The following is a 21695-nucleotide window of genomic DNA, read 5'->3' on the forward strand; positions in this document are numbered from 1 at the left end:
AGTTGGTGCAGCCACTATGGAGAACCGTATGGAGGTTCCTTAAAAAACTGAAAATAGAGTTGCCATATGATCCTGCAATCCCACTCCTGGGCATATATCCAGACAAAACTGTAATTCAACCAGATACATGCACCCCTATGTTCATAGCATCACTATTTACTCCAGTAGCCAAGAAGCAACCTAAGTGTCCATCAACAGATGAATGGATAAAGAAGATGTGGTCCATATATACTCAGCCTTAAAAAAGAATGAAATAATGCCATTTGCAGCAACATGGATAGCCCTAGAGATTCTCATCCTAAGTGAAGTTAGTCAGAGAGAGAAAAACAAGTATCATATGATACCACTTATATGTGGCGTCTTTTAAAAAAATGATACAAATGTGAACTTATTTACAAAACAGAAACTGACCCAGAGACATAGAGAACAAATTTATGGTTACCAAAGGGGATAGCATGTGGGGATGAGAGGCAGGGGGAGGTAAATTAGGGAGTTTGGGATTAACGTATATGCACTACTCTATATAAAACAGGTGAACAACAAGGACCTACTGTAGAGCACAGGGAACTCTACTCAATATCCTGTAATAACCTATAATGGAAAAGGTTCTGAAAAATATATGCACACACATATATATGTTTCACTTTGCTGTACACCTGAAACTAACACGACATTGTAAACCAACTATACTTCAATAACTAAAGAAAAAAAAAAACAAAACTCCTCTCTGTGCTGCTGGACCACAGCCCCAGTCAGCCACAGGACCACAAGGGGGAACAGCTGATACAAGACCAGTCCGTACCCTCCATACCCACAGAGCCGGTCTGTTCTCCACTCTGAGTACAGAATGCAATAAGCTACATGAGATATTCAACACTTTATTATAGGACAGGCTTTGTTTTGGGTGATTCTGCCCAACTGGAGGCAATGGGGGTGCTCTGAGCAGGTCTACGGTGGGCCAGGCTAAGCAATGGGTTCAGCAGGTTAAGCGTATTAAATGCGTCTTTGACCTACGATATTTTCAACCTATGGTGGGTCTATCAGGACGTAACTTCAGTAAGTCAAGGACGAGCTGGGTTTGGAGCCAGTGAAAAGTGGGACTCTCGCTATCACCCTGAGACAAGTTGCACTGGAAGCCTCAGAAGAGCTGCCAGGATCTCTCAGTGCTATTGCTCTAGGTCGTTACACTGTCTCCACATTTAGCTTTCAGAAAGAGGCTCCAATTATGTTTCTAGGTGGATAAGAATTTAGTAACTGAATGCAAAGACTTATTGTGGGATTGGGTGATGCAGCCCAAAGAATTATCTCAACCCTGTGGTCTAAACATTTCCAGAATCTCAAGCCATCTTCCACCAAGGCAAGAACCCTGAAGAATTAAGGCAAGAAATCAGAACTTTTCCACCTCTTCCACCTTCTACCAAGACCCACTGAGATCCCATTTGCGGCCCTATTCTTGTTTTCCTATCTTTATGTGTCCAGTTCCGTATTCCCAAAAGACATCTAATAAGTTATCCCACCCACTTTTTTTCACACGAAACCCTGGGCATAGGGAAATCTTGCTGACATCTCAGGTCAGAATAGTCACCGTTTCCAATGGGAAATAACATGAATAGAAAAGGAAGGAAGACCCAGATGGGGCAGGAGAAAGACTAGCTGTAGCAACTGAAGCTACACACGAGGGATGTGTGTCCCTGGCCTTATTCCCACCCCTAACCCTAACCCCCACTGCCACAAAGGACGCCGCCAGCGTTCCTTACTTCGTTTAACCCTAACAAGGAGGATGACCATCACCTTTTTACAGCTGTGGACTCTGCGGGACAGAGAAGTGCAGAGCTGTGCTCGAGATCACACCACGAAGAAAGTTTCAGAACGTGGGTCTTCGCACCTTGCCCTCCTGTCCTTCCCAATATTCAAGCCTACCTTTCCCGCTCACTCCGTATCTGAGAACTTCGACATTCCAATCATATTGTTCCAGGTGGACGGAACACTGCCTTAAACTGTTTCCAAGTGTGACATCCGAGAATCTTGCTGCTTTCTTAAAATATGGGTCATTTACCCGTCTGAAAGATACACTAGCCCTTCTGACAATCCGTGCCCACTATCCATCCTCAAAACCTAACCAAAAAAAAATTTTGAATGAGGTTAGGAAACCGGGACAAAGCAGAAAGTTCACTGTTCTACAAGGGACGAAACCAAGTCACAGACAACTCCAACGAGCCATCAGCCAAGTCTCTCCCAATGGCAATTCTAAACGAGTCCGGGGGACACAAGAGCTTCTCTCCGGAAGACTCACCTGAAAGCAACATCAAAGTTCCAACGTTTCCAGAATTCACCCGAAAACGAGCACAGAACGGACGCTGCTCCCACGAGCAGCCTGGGCGCAGCTGTCTCGGCACCAGCGTCTGAACCCACCACGGGCACGACCTCCTAGACCTACGGGGGCGAGACGAGGCGCACGTGCAGGTCCAGGCGCGCCCCGGGAAAAGCCGCCCCAGCGCCAGACCCTCGCGTAAGGGAGCTGGGCGTGGGGGGGTGGGGAGGGCGTAGCGGGGGGCAACTTTGCGCTCAGCACCAGGACGGCAGCAAACCCAACACGCAGCAGACCGCGCAACTTTCGAAGCGGCCCCCGGGAGTCCACGGCCAAGCTCTTGAGGCGCTAAGAAGTTTGTGCAACATTCACAGCCTCACCCTGACCACAGCGGCGACTAAGGGCCTGAGGAAGTGAACCCTCCTCGGCTGGAGGCCCGAAAGGCAGGAAGTGGCGGCAGAGGCCACTTGCCGGACAAGGGAAGGAGCGCCGGACTCGGGAGGTGGCTGGGGCGCCGCCCCCATCTCCTCCGCCCCAAGCGGGTCTGGGAGGACCCCCGCCCCCGGCCCGAGCGGGGCCGCCGCCCCCAGGTCGCCCTCCTGCCACAGCCCTGCGCGGAGCCGGGGCCAGGTGCCACCCGGCCCGGGGCGCGCCCCACCTCGCCCGCAGGGCCCCGCCGGGGCGCGGACACCCTTACCTTTACCGCCTGGCCGTCCGCACCGGCCCCCGCCCTTAAACCTGCCCCGCCCGCTCCTTCGCCTCCTCCGGCGGCCGGACCCCAGCCCTGCCCCGCCGATTTGTCATTGAGCCGCCGGCTCGCTTCCCCACCCCCCGAGCGCGCGCCCGGCGTCGCCTAGGCAACCCCGCCCCTCGAGAGCGCGCCCTGCCTTCCGCTCCCGCCCGTTCCCCGGAGGCCTCGCCCATCGGGAGCCTACTAGCCAATCCGAAGCGGAGTTTCCCAGCCTTGGGCGGGGTGAGGAGGAAGCTTCTCCAATGAGAAGCCGTCTAGGGCGGGAGGGGCGGGCTCCGTACGCAGGCCCCGCCCGCCTCCACTTCCTCCTGTCGGCGGCTGACGCGCTGCACGTGACCACCGCTGCAGTGAAGGAATCCGAGCAGGTCTGGGGACTCTGGGCGTGGCGGGCAGGGGTGCTCCCGCCGTGGGCTTAGGTCAGGGCGAGCCCAGAGCCCTGGAAAGCAAAAAGGAAAGGCAGGCCTGATGTGGAGAAACCGAGGCAAATCACGATGCCTCCAGGCGGCTGTCGGGACGCCGGCCCGGGGCTCCCGAGGCGGGACCTCCGCCTGCCGCCACCACTCCCCACGCTGATGACACCCCATTAGCAGTAATGGGGTTGCCAGGGCCTCGCAATGACTTGGCCCAGGTCACGTACAAGGGCCGGAATCCTCACCCCAGCTGTAGCCTTGATGTCGGAAGTTCAGTGGGTAAGCTCGTGGCCGACGGGTTTTTCACCCACAAGGCTCAGGAACTTGTAATTTCGATCCAAATAGGGTTTGGGTTGATTTTCCTAACTGCCCCTTCTTAGAGCTGAGTCCTACCCTCATTCCACTTCGCCTTCGCAGGATTTATGGCCCCACTGATCCCTACACAAACCTCATGGCACGTCCGTCACACACTGTATGGCAATCAATTGTTTAAATGCCCGCCTCTATATCTCTAGGGATGAAAACTATCTCTTGTTCAATTTGATATCCACAGCAGCTAGCACCGTGTAATTAATCCTTTCCTTGTTGATAATTATACACCAGGGTGCTGCGTGTGGTATATGAGAGGCTTTGTGCCTTGATTACATTGCTATGTATAAGCAGCTAACAGATTCAGGCCCTTTACCAAGAGCTGTATCAAAAAGCACAGAAGCTTTAACTTAGTCTTAAGTAACGGTCTTAACCAAAAACATGTCACCAGAATATCCTAGAATATCCTAGAATCCTACTATCCTACTATCCTAAGTATTCTGTTTTACCCTTCTTGTATGCATTAAAGGCGTACTAATTGCCTGCTAATTATATGACAGAAACTGCCAGGTGCTATAAGAGAGAAGGTAGGAGGCTTCTCAAAAAAGGAGGCTCTCTATGGACCTAGAGATGATCACACTAAGTGAAGTAACTCAGAGAGAAAGACAAACACCGTGTGATACCGCTTATGTGTGGAACCTAAAATACGATACAAATGAACTTACCTACGAAACAGACTCACAGACAGGTGGAGAACAGACTGGTGGTTGCCAAGGGGGGGCGTGGGGGAGGGATGGGCTGGGAGTTGGGGATGAGCAGATGACAACTACTGTGTAGGGAATAGATACACAACAAGGTCCTACTGCAGAGCACAGGGAACTATATTCAATATCCTGTTAAACCACAATGGAAAAGAATATGAAAAAGAATGTATATATATGTATAACTTGAATCACTGGCTGTACAGCAGAAATTAACACATTGTAAATCAACTATACTTCAATAAAATAAACTTTAAGGTAAAACCTTTTTTTAAAAAAGGAAGCTCTCAAGTATCTATAACCTAGAAGGGGAATCAGGTGCAAACTTTTTCCTGTGGAGTAACAATGAAGTGCACAGTTTAGAATCAGGAAGCACAGATTCACAGAACTAGCAATGGTTAGGAAGTTGGTTAGGAAGTTGCTTAGCCTCTGTGGGCCTCAGTTTCCCCAGCCATGCCATAGGAGCAGCGCCTGTGCCCTGCAGGTGTGAAGATTTAAATGCAATTACCTATAGAGCTCTCGGTAGATACAGTGCTAGGAACTTGATGAGCGCTTAACAAATGTTAGCTTCAATTGACTGTGATTGCCAGCAGAGGCCAAGATGTGCACTCAAGCCCATCGTAACCACCTAGGGGACAGCATTTCGTCCCGAGGCCCGTGGTGACTGGGGTGTGCGCACCGCTGTCACGCAGCCAGCGCTGTGTGCAGCCCAGCAGGAAGGACCTGCTGTGATGATGTCATTTGACCAAATGCACGTTGAGACAGTGGAGCGGCTCCCCGCAGCCCAGCCAGCTGAAATGGGCAGTTTAGGGGACAGGATCAGGGTTGTGGAGACGACCAGCGTTTCCTGTCCCCACACCCCTAGGGTCCACAGTGGCCACAGGCGGTTTCCTTACCTTTCCTGGGTGCATAAGTGCCATTGCTGTGACTAGCAACAGAATGTCATGCAGGATGGATACAGTGGGCTTTCTGAGAAATGCTGTCCTTACTCTCTTCCCCCCATTGCCCGCGCCACCCCCCCCACCTCCGTACCTCCTTTAGCTCCCAGGACTCGGAGGGATTCCCGTGGGAGGAACATCTGTTCGGCTCCTAGACACGCCAGGCCCCGGCTGAGCGTGGTGGGTGCAGAGAGGATCAGAACACTTTTGGAAGGGCTGTCTCACAGAGGTCACAGCCCAGGAGCATGTCCCATGGGGGGATGAGTCCTGAGAGGTGACCGGCCACAGAGCCTCTGGGACTGCTCCTGTCTGGTCTCGGGCCACCCCTGTCTGCTGAGCTTCTCCTAAGGGAACCCTGACTGCCCGCAGAGCCCAGGGCCTGAACAGCAGGGATACGAGATCCCCAGCAGGCCCCTGTAAGGTGACTCGCACCCACTGCAGCTGTAGAAGAAGCATTCTAGGTGTTCCCTCTTTCAAAACTATCAACTGAGTCCAGAGCGCTGTCTGACAAGTATTTCCACTTCTCTTTCCAGGGCACTGGCGGGACCTGAACTTCCCAGCTCTCTGTGCTTGAGTGAGGCGATGTGACTAGTTCTACCCAATGACCTGGAAGCGGAAGGGACACGTAGTCATTTGGGGGCTGGAGACTGTCAGTGTGACACCCTTCTCGGTGGCACGGCCACTGGGAGTGTTTGGGAGGGTGACCGCGCCGTCAGCCCCAGCACCTGCAGTGAGCACAGCGCCTCTCACCCCCGCCCCCGACGGCCTGAGATGTCCGCCGACCATGGCGAGACAAACGTTTGTGGTTTGAAGGCACTAAGATTCAGGAGTTGTTTGTTCGGCTGCAAAGCTTCGCATCTTCTGACTGACGCCGGGCCCTAACGTGTGCCAAGCTGGGGATGCAGTGGTGGACAACTCAGACGAGAGAACCAGTAGATGGACAAGCAACCTGAGAACTCCCGATGACGTCAGGCTGGGTGGTCAGAAGAAGGTCTCTCTTCATATACACACTACCATGTGCAAAACAGAGAGCTAGCGGGAACCTGCGGTACAGCACAGGGCGCTCAGCTCGGTGCTCCGTGACCTCCTAGATGGGTGGGCTGGGCGGGCGATGGGAGGGAGGGGATACGTGTATACACATAGCTGATTCACTTCGTTGTACAGCAGAAACCAACACAACGTTGTAAAGCAACTATGCCCCCATTTAAATTTTTTTTTAAAAAGTCTTTCTCAGGAGGCGACATTTAAGCTAGGACCTGAAGGACGCAAAGGAATCAGTGTCAGGAAAGGTTGGAAGTGAGGGGAAGGAGAGGACCTTCCGAGCGGAGGAACAAGCTGCAGAGACAGCGGCCAGGAGGCGTGGACGGAGAGCCGTGGGCGGGGCGGGCGGGTGAGACCCCAGAGGGTGCAGAGGGAGGTGGGATCTGGATCATGCGGGGGCTCCTAGGTTAGGGCGAGGAGATTGGAATGTGTTCCAAGTGTGACAGGAAGCCACTTAGGAGGTTCAAGTCTGCAGGCGGACAGGCTTTGATTTAGGTTTTAGAAAGACCACTCTCGTATCGTGTAGAGGTCGAGCTGTAAGGGGCAGGTGTGGGCATGGGGCTTAGAAGGCTGTTCCGGGGGTCCAAGCAAAGTGGGGTCCGCAGGGCCAGAGGCTGGAAGGGAAACCTGCCCTCAGGAGGTTCGGGGAGATTTGCAGAAGGAGGGGAGCAAAAGCACTGAACAGAAGGTCCTCCTGCCAAATCCCAGAGGAAGCAGAGGCAAGGCTGGACGTCGGGACCCCCAGAGGTGCACTGACTCCAGGGAGACGGGTGCTCAAAAGCCAGGCGGAACGGGGCTTGTGGAGCCACGGGGTGTGGAGCAGAGAGCTGGCCAATTTCCTAGAACATCAGCCAGAACAGCCCTGGATGGTATTATTGGAAAGAGTCTGACAAGCTCTGACATCCCTGTGGGCATTTGATACTTGGTGACCGCCTCGATTAGAGGGGGGCCACCGATCTATAGACGGAAAAAAGCCATTCTTACCTACTGACGGCGGGAAGAATCTACTGTAAACAGCAAGACTAGATGGAGTGCATCTCCAGTGATCCAGTCTCCTTGCTACTCTGTGTTTCCCCAGCCCTCAGTGCCCTGCACTTCACGTTCTCAGGAACGGGTCTCACAGGCTCATTCATACACAGGAATAAATGACTAAAGACAGCTCAGTGCAGGACTTCCCTGGTGGTCCAGTGGTTAAGACTGCGCTTCCAATGCAGGAGACACGGGTTCGATCCCCGGTAGGGGAGCTAAGGTCCCGCATGGCGCGGCCAAAAAGAAAAAAAAAAGACAGCTCTGTGGGTTCCCATTCCTTCCTGGGCATTTGCATCGTCCAAAACTAAAGCCTGAAGTCTTAGGTCAGGGCAAGTATTTAGGGGAGGACCAGAGAACTTTAGTTCACACAAGTAGCATGGAGTGACTTATCCGTCCCTGGGAAAAGGTCCCGACTCCTGAGTTCTCACTTGGAGTCCTCCTCCAAAGCCTGGGGAACAGCCCCAAGCCTCCCCTTCCTTGCAGCCTTTCGCTGGCAGCTACCAACAAAAGCCCCTGGTGCTCACTTATTCCTAAACGTGTTCAAAATCTTGCCTTTGGTGTTCAGTTTAGTTACTGTCACTGAAAAACTGTTTTATCAAGGGCTTCTCTCTCACCGTTACCACCTTCCTATGTGGTCTCTACGGACCTAGCCAGGCAGCAGGAACTAACCAGACGACATCCCAGCAGTTGCCCTGCAGAAGCCCCGTAATTAGGTGGAGGAGCTTTCCCCTTCCAAAAGAGGCGGATCCACTTGGGACGCACATTAGAAAACAATGATTCCTTGCTAGTTTGAGTTCTTGAATCAGCTGCACTTATCCTTCTGCCATCATAGCTTACCAAGAGTTGTCCCCCAGAAATGAGGGCAAGTCTGTCTTGCCATTAAGTAATAAGTCTTCATCGTTGTGGCTCAACCCACCACGTGCCAGCTCATCCTCTCCCCTTCCCACTCTGGGGACACACATGCTCTGTGGTTCCACAGTAACCACCACCAAGATCCAGTGCTGACCTCCAGGTAACCAGAGCAAAAGTCCCGCAGGGTGACAGCGGCAAAGCCCTCGAGGGTGAGCGAAAATGAGCTCCGAGTATCTGGATTCTGTGCTGAGCTCTCTCCAACGTGAAACACTAGCCATGGTCTCCCAGGAAGCCAGCCCCCTCTAACAGCATGAAAACAATCCTCTCTCCCAGCCCAGACGTGCTCCTGAGCTGCAGATGCACGAGCCCCACGGAGCCTAGCTCTAGGCGGCTAGGTGGACACACGGACAGACACAGAGGACGCAGGGACACACAAACTTGAGCTAGGAGGAGGGATGAGGAAAGAAGGGATGCTGGCTGTGTAGGGGAGTGAACCTTGCCACCCCAAAATGTGTCTCTTCGCCTTGCACATTATTTTGAGCTAAATACAATCAAGGCCTAAAAGACTTCGACCCTCCCCCTAACTAACCGCCTGAAGAATTTAGATGGAGGGCCTGTTCCGGGAAGAACTATCGCTGCAGAAAACTGTAATATAATAACATGAGTGAGGGGTGGTCGACGGGGGAAACTAGCAAGGCCCGTGCGATCACAGAGCACCTCCGTGTCCCAATGGCCCTGCACAGCCCAGCAAACATCTGTTTATCAAACATTTGCTCATTTGCTTCTTTCATCTGCCTGTAAATTGCCTTCGTCCCCTTTGAAGGCCAACCCCACCCGTTCTCCTCCTGGATGGCGCCTAAGCTTCACCTGCGTGACTTGTGCTGGGCCCGTGTTCTTAGGGAGCCCCTGTATGTACCTAATTACAGTCGACTTCCCCTGTGAATCTGCCCTGCCTCTAGTTAATTCTTAGGCCAGCCGGGAGAACCCAGAAGGGGCCGGGAAAGTTCCTCCCCAGGAGCTGGGTGCGCCGCGGGCACTGGCCTCTGCTCTCTCCCGCCCGCGCGCAGCCCAGGCTGCTGCGCTTCCTCCCTTTCTAGACGAGGCCCCTGGGCACAGAGGACCAAGGCGGAGAGCCCGAGGTCAAGCCCGGCCGGAGCTTGGCCTTGAACTGGCTCTGCTCTTGGCCTAGGGCAGCCAGAGCATTCCTGGCGGCCTCCCAGCTCGGACCAGGCGCCCCAGACCTCATTCACCGCCTGCCGGCTGCCGGGGGAGGAGTTGGGCTGCACCTCCGCCCCTGCCCCGCCCCCTCCGGCGGCTGGGTTGCCCCGCCCCCTTCCAGCGGCTGGGTTGCCCCGCCCCTCAGCCACTGTCACTCTGCCCCTCCCCCGCTCCGTGATTCTTTTCGTGAGCCGCACTTTTTTTATACTGTGCTTTTCTTTTTTTATGGACAGCCCATCTCATCCCTGCGTCCGCTCCAGAGAGCAGGGCAAGGCTGAGGGGTCAGAGGGCTGAGGAATGTGGGGTGGCCAGTGGGGGATAAGGGACCCCTAAGCCAGGGGCCCCTGCTTTGGAAGGAAAGGAAAACTACCACCAGTAAAGTCAGCCCCGCCCCCCAGCCCCTACTCCCTCCTCCAGCAGCAAGACCACTAAAACATGAGTTTTAATTCTTTACAACAGCCAAGAAGAAGCTGGGTAGACAGGAACAAGGTTAAAGTGGCAATGAGGTGAGCATGGCCCCCAGGGCTGGGAAAGCTGCAGGTTCCCATGGAGGCCGGGTCCCTGCTAGGAAAGCCCCAGAAGGATGGGGTGGCGACCTCCTTCCACAGCCCTCGCAGGTGGCACATCCCGCAGGACACTCAGGCCCGGAAACCGCAGGAAGCAAGGCGGGCCCCAGGGGGCTGCACAGCCCCACAGCACGATGGCAAGGGCCAGCCGGCCTGCCCACACCTCACACAGGTAGGAGACGAGGCCCAGACTCAGGAGGCCGCAGGGGTGGGTTTGAGCCCACAAGGAGCCTCTCGGCTGAGACTGGGGTCCAGCCCGTCCCCCCGCCGCACTTCGCCACGTCCCAGGCCGAGCAGTTTACAGTGGGTTCTCAGCATGTCTCATGTCGCACAGTCCAAGAGGGAGGTGTGATTTCCAATTCACAGGTAGGTCAGTGAGGCTGAGAGGCAGACCAGGCCTCAAACCAGGTGTGCCTGACGAGTCCACACTCTTTATCCCAGTCCCATGGCTGCAAGGCTGTGTGACCTTGGACAAGTCACCTCCCCTCTCTGGACCTCGGTCTTCTCCGTCTCGTGAGAGTCTCAAGTCTCTGCCAGGCACCAGCTGTCAGGGAAGAGTGCTTCTCGGGCCCTGTGCTCTGCGCCTCCCGACGGGCACCCGACAAGGCGGCGGCCACGCCTCTGGCAGCGCCAGCACAGCTCCCTGCTCTCGAGGCCCCTCAGACTCCTGCCCCACCCCGTGTTCCTGCTCCCACCTCATCACAGCCTAAGCCCTCTCTAGGAGTTTCCCTGGAGGAGTGGCTGCCGTCTAAAGGATGAGGCCAGGGACTTCCCCGGTGGTCCAGCGGTTAAGACTCCGCACTCCCAATGCAGGGGGCCTGGGTTCGATCCCTGGTCAGGGAACTAGATCCCGCATGCCGCGGCTAAGACCCGGCGCAGCTAAATAAATAAATAAAATAAAATAAAATAAAGGGCGGGCTAGAGAATCTCTCCCCAGATGACCTATTGCTGAAACACGGGAGACTGGGTCCTTTTGTTCATATCTGATGGCTGTCATCAGCCACTCACATTTAAATATTAATTCCTTTAATCCCTCCTACAGCTGAGATGTTATGCAAAGTGCCTGCTACAGTGTTTGACCCATAGTAAGCCTCAATACTTGTTAATTAACGGACGGATGGACTGATGGATGGGTGGGCGGCCGGATGGATGGATGGATGGATGAATGGATGGGTGGATGGATGAGAGAATGGTTGGAAGGATAGGATTAGGAGGCTGTAGGACAAGGCAGTGGCATTCACTGAACTGGAGACGCGTGGTGAGGCCGACGTGAGGTGGTCGACACACAGCAGAAGGTACGTGGCGGCCAGAGGGCTGCGTCTGGAGGCACCGGTACAGCAGGAGGCGGGGAAGGCACATGCAGGGACCGGCGTGCCAGGTCGGGAGCGCAGGCCCCCAACGTGCTGACAGCACCAGTCTCCCACTGCAGGCTCCGTGTGGCACGCAGAGCAGGTCAAGCACACGGCCCATCTTACTCACGCCTGGCGATTAGAGACCCTGCTGTCAGCCTGGCCAACTCACACTGGGTAGCGGCTTGACCCAAGGCCACCGCGTATGTCTCAGCAGAGCCGTGACAGGCTGGGCCCTGGCCTTGATGACCAATGCCGGCAGGCCCCTGACCTGGAACACCCAGACCACCTCCCTCAGTGGACAACGGCCGAGACTACTAAGGTGGCCACATCGACTACAGCTGCAACACTGCAGGTATATTTATACTACAGGTTATTCACTGATGACCACAATTCAGATTCAGTTGGGCCTCTTGTATTTTTATCTGCAAAATCTGACAAGCCTGCCCAAGCCCAGGGATCTCTGGTTGGGCAAATATCAGTGGCCCACACCCACCAACGTTTTCAAAGCCCCAGCTGCTGGGCTTGCCCAGAAGGGAGGTGAGGGTGGTCGGCCCAGACAGAGGGACCACCCCCGCCCAAGGCATGCGAGTGTCCCCCCCAGCAACGACAGCGGGGCTCACATGAGATGGTGTGTGGCAGCCCTACCCCTGGGGGGGCATGGGGGAGGAAGTGCCCCTCCAGGCCTTATCCAGTCCCACCCCCTCCTCTGGGAAGCCTCCCCATGACTCAGGCCTCTCTGATCTGTGCACACATTTTCACCACCAAGTACACGTTCTCTTCTGCTGTCTGGGGGGCGTGAGGAGCCCCAGCAGGCCAAGTGCCGGACGCTGCAACCCAGCATGAACAGTGGAGCAGCTCCCACCCGTAAAACAAAGATGACTTAAATCCCGGCCTGCCACAGCCTGGCCGAGGGCCCTTGGGCAAGCTGTGTCATGGCTCTGAGCCTCAGTTTTCTAAGTATTTTTATTCATTTACTTCTTTGGCCGCGCCGTGCGGCATGTGGGGTCTTAGCCTCCCAACCAGGGATGGAACCCGCGCCCCCTGCAGTGGAAGCACGGAGTCTCAACCGCTGGACCGCCGGGGAGGTCATGAGCCTCAGCGCTCTTGCCTGCAGGAGAAAGTCAGCTCACACAGGATGCTGGGGATTAAATAATGCGACGCCAACCTGGCCTGCACGGGCCCTTTGGTTCACATCCGTCTCCTTGACTTGGTTTCGCTTTGAATTCATTTATTATTATTTTTTAAACTGTGGTAAAATACACAACATAAAATTCACCATCTCAACCATTTTCAAGCGCCCGGTTCAGTGGCATTAAGCACGTTCACATGGTTGTGCAACCATCTCTGAACTCTTTTCATCTGGCAAAACTGAAACTCTGTCCCCATTAAACAGTAACTCCCCAGGCCCCCTCCCCGCCCACCCCTGGCAACCACCCTTCTGCTTTCTGCCCCTAAGGATCTGACTACTCCAGGGGCCTTGTATAAATGGAATCATACAGTATCTGTCTTTTTGTGACTGGCTTGTTTCACATCACTTAATGTCCTGAAGGTTCATCCATATAGCATGTGTCATATGTATATACATATACATATATACACACATATAAGATTTTGGTCATCCATTCACCCGTCAGTGGACACTTGGGGGTGCTTTCACCTTTTGGCTATTGTGGATAATGCTGCTATGGATACGGGCAGGCAAATATCTTTGAGATCCTGCTTTCAAATTTTTAGGGTGTATACCCGGAAGTGGAATTGCAATCATATAGTAATTCTATTCTTAACTTCTTGAGGGCCCTCCACAATGTTTTCCACAGTGGCTGCACCGTTTTACATTCCCACCAACAGCGGGCAAGGGTTCCAATCTCTTCACATCCACATCCACACTTATTTTCTGCTTTTCATAGCAGCCATCCTAAGGGGTGTGAGGTGGCAGTTCCCCCTGTTTCTGGACCCCGCTCCCAGCAGGCAAATCGTGGGTATTAGAGCCGTGATTCTGTCCTGAGCTTCCTTCCGTGGTCCTCTGGGTCCCTGGGAGGCAAACGGGCTGTTTCTCTCCCTGCAGGGGACCTTGAGCCTGTGGCCCCCGGGGATTATTTACAGCTGGGGCCACCTCAGTCCACCCTCTTGGGCAGGCTCAGGATAGGCCCTCTGGGGGTGGGGGCAGAGGGCAGGCGAGGGGCGCGGCTTCTCCCCGCCGGGTGAGCGCGGCCCCCGTGGCCTTCCCTGCTGGTGCCAGAGCCGAGCCCCGCCAGGACGCACCGCCCTGCGACTGCCACGATCAGGGCCCCATGGCACCGGCTGCCCTGCCAGCTCCCAGCACTGACTCTGCTTCTGTTCCACGTCCCCAGGAGAGGCCGTCCCTCTCCCCCTGGAGCTGGGCTCCCACTGCCCCACCCAAAGGCAGCATCGGTGGCGGCCGGAAACCCCACCGTGAGGACACCGTCTCCCGAAGTCCCCAGCACTCGTGCTTGATGCCTGGAAGCCGCCCCTCACTGACTCAGCGGCAGGCACCACCGCGAGGTTGGCATGTGGACGTGGGAAGCGCTGACGGAGGGAAGGCCCGGGATGACCCAGGCCTGTGTGTATCCTGCTGTTTCTCCCACCAAAGGGGACGCCCCATCACCACCTGCTGTGTGACCCTGGGCAAGCCCCCTCACCTCTCTGAGCTTCTCCTCCCACGTGAGAAGGCTAACACCTGAATCCCAGGGGCACCGTGCAGCCCGGCAGGACAACGTGGGTCACACTCGCTGCACCCACCTGCAGACCATGATTTCATGCAGAATTCCCCCTCCTCCCAGCCCTGTCCCCAGCTGCCAAAATCCCAGCTACATGCAGACCCTCTGGAGAGGAAACAAAGCACTGGACTAAAAGGACAACAGCCTTCCTTTTCTGCCTGGGGCTGGCTGTCCGCAGCTCCACCTCTACTCCACCCTTTCTTTGTGTTTGAAACACAAACAGCGGGGCCAAGGGCGGTTTCCTTCCAGGACCCCCTCCTCCCTCCAGAAATTCCCCAGTGGCTGCCAAGCTCAGTGATAAGACAAGTGAACCATTTCAGAAGGGGGCCAGCACATTTCAGAATGTGGAACAGAGGCACGGCGTCTCCTGTGGTCCCTCCCGCCCCGAACCTTTAGAGCCACAGGTCACCTGGGCCACACACCCATCAGCATGTAACCTCCTGGAATGCGCTGAGATGGGGGACAGATAACCTGACGGGTAGAGTCGGTCACCTCCTCCTGCCGCCGCCCTCAAATCCTGACATCTAAACTATGGGGGGGGCGGTGACATCATTGGGCGCCCACTGAACACCCGGAGATGCCGGCACTCGATAAGCATTCATTGCACAACGACATGCCGACCACACGCTAGTGGCCAGGCATCGTGCTGGTATTCAGGTGCCCTCGTGGGGCACAGGGAGGGGGGCCCGGGGAAGGCGAGGCCGGCTGTGCCCCCTCCCCTCGGCCCCACGTGGCTGGTGCTCAAAGCTCTGCTCACTTGAAGCTAAGGGAGCCGTGAGAGCAGAGGGAAACGGAGCGGAAGAGCGAGTCCAGAAAGGAGCCGGCGCCCAGCAGACAGACAGACAGACAGACAGGGTGTCGGCGCAGAACTGGAGTCCAACCCGAAGACGTGGGAGGGCACAGGGGAAGGAAGGCTGGGGTCCTGAGGAAGGAGACGGATGGGCCCCTAGGCCGGACACCTGGGCTTTGTCACGGGGAGCAACGCTGAGGCTCGGGTCTCACCCACAAGCTCCAAGGACAAAGCTGGTGGCAGAAGCCGAGCTCTGCTTAAGTACAGAGATGAGGCGCCCTCTCCTGCGGTCAAGGAAGACGTGCTGCCTGCACTCGCGTACGAAGGCCCCTTGGGGGTCGAGAGGGAGGGGCCCCACCCCATAATAAGCGTGGACACGCACCCACAGGCCTCTGCACCGGGATCCCTCGCAGCAAAAAGTCACGCACGCGTGTGGGGAGGGTCCTGGGACCAGTCAGGTGTGAGAAAAGAAAGGAGATAACTGGCCAAAGGTAAACAAAGGCCAGAAGGCCTGTCCTATAGAAGGGACTTAAATCGCCTCCTTGCTGAGCCCCTCAGCAGAGAGGACGCCCACACCTTTCTCTCTGGGTGTGTATTTCCGCCCTGCTTCTGTCTTAAATTAATAAACTGCTTCTCTGCGTGGTGCTCTCCCATAGGCTGTGCTGTGTCTCTAATAAGAAACTTCGTACCTGTTTCTGCAGTTTTTGCCTCCTTGAAACACTCTTGCTTTCAAACGGGGGAAAGAGCCAAGGCCATGGTGCTCGAGCCTCCAGCCCCGGGTGGGCTCGGCTAGGATCCCTGGTTTTCATCCCAGCCGCCCAGCTCCAACTCCTGCACCGGGAACTCAGAACTCGCTTCGGGACCGCTCACCACTGACCCCCCCCCGAGGTCACACCCACGAGCTGCCCCCAGCTCCGGCCCTCGCAAGCTCGCCGCACACCCCACGCCTGCCGATGCCCGGAAGCCCCGCAGCCCTGCCCCTCAGCCGCGGAGCACGCGGAGGGTGACGGGGAAGCAGGGACCGTCTGCCCGGCAAGCGAGGAAGGGTGCCAACCCACCCACAGGTAACGAGCTCCTGACACAGAGGCCCCCGCTACGATCTGGGACCCCACAAGTCAGGCTCCCTGTGCTTGTCCCAGAGCCTTCAGAGGGCAGCCCCAGGCCCTGAGGCCTCAAGGAGGCCGGGCAGCAAGGGCACCCCGCCTCCGCCCCGCAGGGCCCTCCCAGGCTCCTGGCTCTGTGTCTGGCGGGTGGCACCTAGGCCCTCACCTTGACCACGTGATGCGGCAGCCAAGGAACTGCCTGGGGGTGCAGGGCGCTGTCGCTCGGGGCGCGAGAAAAGCGGGACTGGGGGAACTTACCGAGGAGGCACAGCTGCCGGGAGAGCCCCGGCCCGGCTTCACCCACCGCACTCGGCAGGCGGGCACGGCGGCGGGGGAACGGGTCCCGGTCCCCCTTGGTGGCGGCAGCCCCAGCGCACACCCTGCACCTTCTGTCTCACAAGAGATCGGAGGTTTGCCCAAACCACCGGCAGACGGATTTCCCCACCAGCCCACACTAACTGCTTGTTGGATTCTGCAACCCAGAGTGCCGAGTCAGAGCTCCTGGGTGTCCCATGACGGCTCCGATGGCGAGGCTGTGACCCTGAAGCCGGAACCGTCAGGCACCTGGGCTGTGCCCACCTGTGTGATGAGCCTGGGCGAGCAGCCCTGGGGGCCGGGCTGACAGCTTCCGCGCCCGCGCTCAAGGAGGCTCTGTGGGACGGGCGGACACTCCGCCAGCCCCACAGCTGTGTTCCGGGTTGTCTGCCTGCAGGAAGAGCCGAGGCTGCCCGCGGCTCTGCTCTGCTCCTGCGATGGCCCCGCCGGCCCCGACAGTGCCTCGTGCCATCAGCTCCAGGCTGGCAGAGTCAGGCCCAGGGGGGCAGAGCCGCCTGCTGCCCACCCTTCCCTCCTCCTGGGAGGAAGGAATGCATCAGGGATTTTAGTAACGTTTTCCTACATCACGCTTGGAACACAGTAGGCGCTCAGCAAACGGTACTTTCTCCTCACTGGGTGGAAGGAGGCTGTGCGCCGAGACCCTGGAGCTGGCCCACCTGTGCCCACCGGCCCTGCTGCCCCAGCGTCTGAGCTGAGCAAGTCCTGTCCGCTCTGAGCCTCGGGACCCCCGAGGGTCTGGATGCAGACAACGATCCTACCTACTCCCCAGCCTGCAGCTGTCCCGGCTCAGCATACAGGCCACGCAAGTGTTCACTATGATTTACTTAAGAGAGGAATCCAGCTGCGTCCAAAGGAGGGGTTCAGACAAAACAAAAGCTTGAGAATACTACCAGCCATGAAAAAGAATGAAATAATGCCATTTGCAGCAACATGGATGGACCTAGAGATTCTCATACTACGTGAAGTAAGTCAGACAAAGACAAATACCATATGATATCACTTATATGTGGAACCTAAAATATGACACAAATGAACTTATCTATGAAACAGACTCACAGACACAGAGCACAGACTTGTGGTTGCTGAGGGTCGGGGGCGGGTGAGGGAGGGAGTGGGAGTTTGGGGTCAGCAGGTGCAAATTGTCATCTGTAGGATGGATGAACAACAAGGGGCTCCTGCAGAGCACAGGGAACTTTATTCGATATCCTGTGATAAACCATCATGGAAAAGAACATGAAAAAAATGTATATATATGTGTAACTGAATCACTTTGCTGTGTAGCAAAAATTAACACGACACTGTAAATCAACTACACTTCAATAAAATAAATTAAAAAAAACAAAAGCTTGAATCCAGCCTTAGGGGTGGGGACATGGGCGCCCCGGCCCCCCACCCTCTCCAATGCCACCTAGAGACGGGGTCCTGGCTCTGAGGACAAAAGATAACCCCGCGCGTGAGCACACACACACACACACACACACACCCACACCGCCCCCCCCACCTGCCGCCCGGCTCCCTCGTGGATCCACCACTGCAGAATCGTCCCCGTTGCACAAGGGCGTCAGGGTTTAGCACGGACCCAAACAATACGTAATTTTTCCCACCAAAGAGGCAATAAAATCCCACTCCCTTCTCCAAAGCTGCATACAAAATGCTGACCTTGACAGAGGTCAGCACACGGCTTCTACAAGACCTCTTTCCACAAGAGAGAAAGGGATCATACTGGAGTGGAAGCATTGCAGCTGGCAGCCAGCACGCCCCGGACTCTGTCCAAGGGAATCCGTGGATGGAGGTTGAAGGCGGCACGACTGCTTTCTAAACAGAAGGGTGGCCGACAATCCTTGGCATGGCTTCCCACACGCCAGGACTGGCCCAGCGCTTCCGAAGCCTGCCCTCTGCCAGTCCCACAGCTGCCCTCCTGGGTCCTAGCATCGTCCCATCTAACAGTAAAGAGAACAGAGGTGCGATGACCGAGCTGTGTGCCTGAGGTCTTGCAGCCAGTGAGCAGCAAAGCGGGGATCCGGACCAGGGCCGCCCCACAGAAAACCCAGCCTTAGGCTCACAGCGCTACCCCACAAAGAGAAGCTGCCCCAAGGGCACTAGGCCGGGAAGCAGCCCGGCCAGCAGACAGGAGCGGTGGCAGGATAAGCACAGGGACCCACAACAGCGGACGAAGGAGCTGGAAGAAGCAGGGCCCCAAACCATGCCCTTCGCCAGCTCTGCTGAGGGTGTTTGCTTTTCGGGAGGAGGAAATGCAGCTTGATGCCAAGGCCTGCTCCGTGTGCTGAGAAGCCAGACCCAGCCCGGGTCTGAGGCCCTGTTCTCCCCGCCCCACCTCCTCTGGTCCCCGTGTTCAGGTGGAAACGAAGGGGTGATTCCATCCAGACTTCTCCACCGGAAGATGGGGACGATGCAGCTGCCGCTGCAGAACCTCGCTCACGGGAAGCCGGCAAAGTCTGCTCTTTGGATCTGCGCTACCCAGGACAGATACGGGAATTTCACGTCCCGGCCAAGCTCACAGGAAAAGGGGAAAAACCAGCTCTCCCCGCCAGCCCGGCCACTAACCTCACCCAGCTCGCTGCTCCGGGCAGCCGTGACTGCGATGGGTGAGCAGGTCTCCCAGTACCCGGGGCCCTGGGGGAGGGGCAAGGACCCCTCCCAGCACTGCCTGTATTATGATGTCAGAAAAGAGGTTCTCATCCACCGCCCTCTGTATTCGCCCGAGGTCAAAACATACTTTTTTTAATGGTGAGAAATTGATTATTTAGGAAATGATTCCTTAAAGCCAACTTCTCGATCCACCAAGGTCATGTGACTTTCCTCTGCTGTTAAACGTCACTGTAATAAAATGACAGGGAAAAACAAACAAGCAAGCAAACAACTTCTCACCAGCTGTTTGGCAGAAACCCTCTGGGTTTTTCCTGGCTGTGTGTCCGACTTAGCGCTAGTGTGGACGGTGCTCTGTCTTCTCCCTGAGCTATTGTGCAGACAGGGCAGTGAAGGGCAGGGACCCCGGGTCCACAGCCCGGCCGTGGCCCTGGTCAGACACTCGGTCAGTGTCCACCCGGAATGTGAGCGCCCCCTCCCCATGCGAATAAACCGCGGTTCTTCTTACTCTGTCACTGCCATGCTCATCGGTATCGTATTTAACAGTGAAAACTGTTTTCCTGCCTCTTGCTCCCGAAGACCCTCTCAGCCCCAAAGGGGAAAACTGGGCCTTCTATTTACTTCCAAATGCGTTCATGTTTGTTGTTAATTAAGAAAAACATCCTAGGTGTTCTTCGTACCTCCGCTCCCCACACACCCCAGCATCCCAACGGGTAATTGATGGCGTTTCCTTTGTGGATACATCTGTTGTGGTGGCCCTGATGGCCAGTAAAACCATTTTACTGAGCTTTTTTAAATCATCCACTTAGAGACTGTAAAGTAAAACCTCTTTCCCTCAACCCCCTGCTCCATAAAATCACTTGGAGTTCAAGAAATTATCTGTCTTCATGGGGGAAATCTGCTAATGCTGGATTTGCAATAGGAATTCATTCTGTGAACAGTAATTCACCGCCCTGAGGGCTCCCTAGATAAAGCCGGGAAGTTTACAGCGGTTAGGGGCAACATGGAACGAACCTCAGCGACAGGTAAGTAATTTTATGTTCTTAAAAGGGAAAAAATCTAAGACCAGCCGGAACCCTGCAGAATTTCATTTTCTTTGCTACACGAGAAGGAAGGGATTGCTTGGGCTCGGTTTTGATCCTGTGATGCATCTCCAAGCCTAAATATGTATTTTCCATTTAGATTCAGATATTTCGTGGTGAGAAAGCAGCACCGGGCTCAGAGGTTGGCTGTTTCCTCTCCTTGAACCACCTCCAGGGCTGGGCACTGGGGCGGGGGCTAGAGATTTATTCCTAGACTTAGTGGTCCCGCCTCGTGGTCTCATCACCTGAGTCAGCAGCAGGTGAACCGTCCCATCTCTGATGAAAGCAGGAGGTGAGCTCTGGACCAGATGCACGGACGCCAGACCCCCACAGAGGCGGCATGGGGCATCTGGTGGGAAAAGAAATACAGACCCTCAGGGCTAAGACGACATTTCAGGGGCCATTTGGCCGAGGGTTCCGAGAGCCTGCTGCACGCTGGAGTCCTCTGGGGAGCTTTGAAAAAGTTCGGATTCCAGCTGCTGCCCCCCCAGAACTCTGATTTGGGGAGTCTGGGTTGAGGTTGAGTCAGCAGGGCTGCGTTGGGACCTGAACTTGGAGACTTCTGTCCTGCCCTGGCCCCTTAACTGGTAAAGCAGACCTGGGCCCAGGGTGGAGAAGTGAATTAGTTGCCAGTCATCTGGGTTAGTTATTTAACTAACAGAACTGAAGTTCTCCTTTAGGTGATAGAGGAAGTAGGGGTGTGTGTACAGATACTGGTCATGGACCGGATGTGCCAGCCCTACACCTCCGTCTTCCCACCTCCATCCCATGAGGCTAACATTACCATCCCCGTCCCACCGAGGAGAAACCCAAGCCTCACAGGCGCTGGGTCGTCTGCTTGAATGACAGAGCTGGGATTTGAATCCAGGCGGTCCCTTCCGTGACTCGCCTGAAATACCCCAGGGCAGGCGTCCCCGACCTCCGTGCCGCGGACCGGTACCGGTGGGTAGCCTGTTAGCAGCCGGGCGGCACAGCAGGAGGTGAGCGGCGGGCGGGCGAGCGAACATTCACCTGCCGCTCCCCATTGCTCCCCGTGGCTCGCATCACCGCCTGAACCATCCGTGCCCCCCTCACCGTGGAAAAACTGTCTTCCACGAAACCGGTCCCTGGTGCCGGGAAGGTCGGGGACCGCCGCCCCAGGGGCCTCCCAGCATCGGTCTAGTTCCAGGCTCTGTTCCAGCTTCCTGCCCCCATCACCCAACCTTCACCCTACGGCGTACTCCCAGTGCTTCTTTATTTCTCATTTTCAGCTGACTTTTAGTCCCTTTCAGCCCAGGGACCTCTGGACGGCTCTCTGGGTGTGCCGTGTCTGTGCCCTCTGCCTGTATGACGGAGTAAACAGTCCTTGGGGCCAAGGCCGCGGGCCTGGCACTTACCAGTCCTAGAGGCGACCACAGAGGGGGTACGCGTGGACGGCCTGAAGCCCGTGTGCGGGGCCAGGCTCAGTGCCACATCCCCCGGGGAGGCATCTGCGCGGGCACGCAAGCCCACGACGCCCCTGAGG

The 21695-nt window shown here is 56.0% G+C and overlaps 1 protein-coding gene across 4 annotated transcripts in view; it reads right to left on the minus strand.

The window, feature by feature from the left end:
• The window catches only part of RALB (RAS like proto-oncogene B), a 54150-nt gene extending 37704 nt beyond the window's left edge, over positions 1-16446 (minus strand). The window contains exon 1 of one of the 4 annotated variants that reach the window (XM_032636768.1): positions 16425-16446. Coding sequence is in view for 1 of the 4 variants with exons in the window: in XM_032636765.1 (XP_032492656.1) it covers positions 3051-3112 (62 nt within the window). In the remaining 3 variants the exon portion in view is untranslated. Of the gene's footprint in view, positions 1-2293; positions 2434-3005; positions 3154-16424 lie in introns of those variants that run through there. The other 3 variants (XM_032636765.1, XM_032636766.1, XM_032636767.1) reach the window with 3 other exon arrangements.
• Between the last annotated feature and the right edge of the window lie 5249 nt (positions 16447-21695).

This window comes from Phocoena sinus, chromosome 7 (assembly GCF_008692025.1).
Source record: "Phocoena sinus isolate mPhoSin1 chromosome 7, mPhoSin1.pri, whole genome shotgun sequence".
Taxonomy (NCBI): Eukaryota; Metazoa; Chordata; class Mammalia; order Artiodactyla; family Phocoenidae; genus Phocoena; species Phocoena sinus.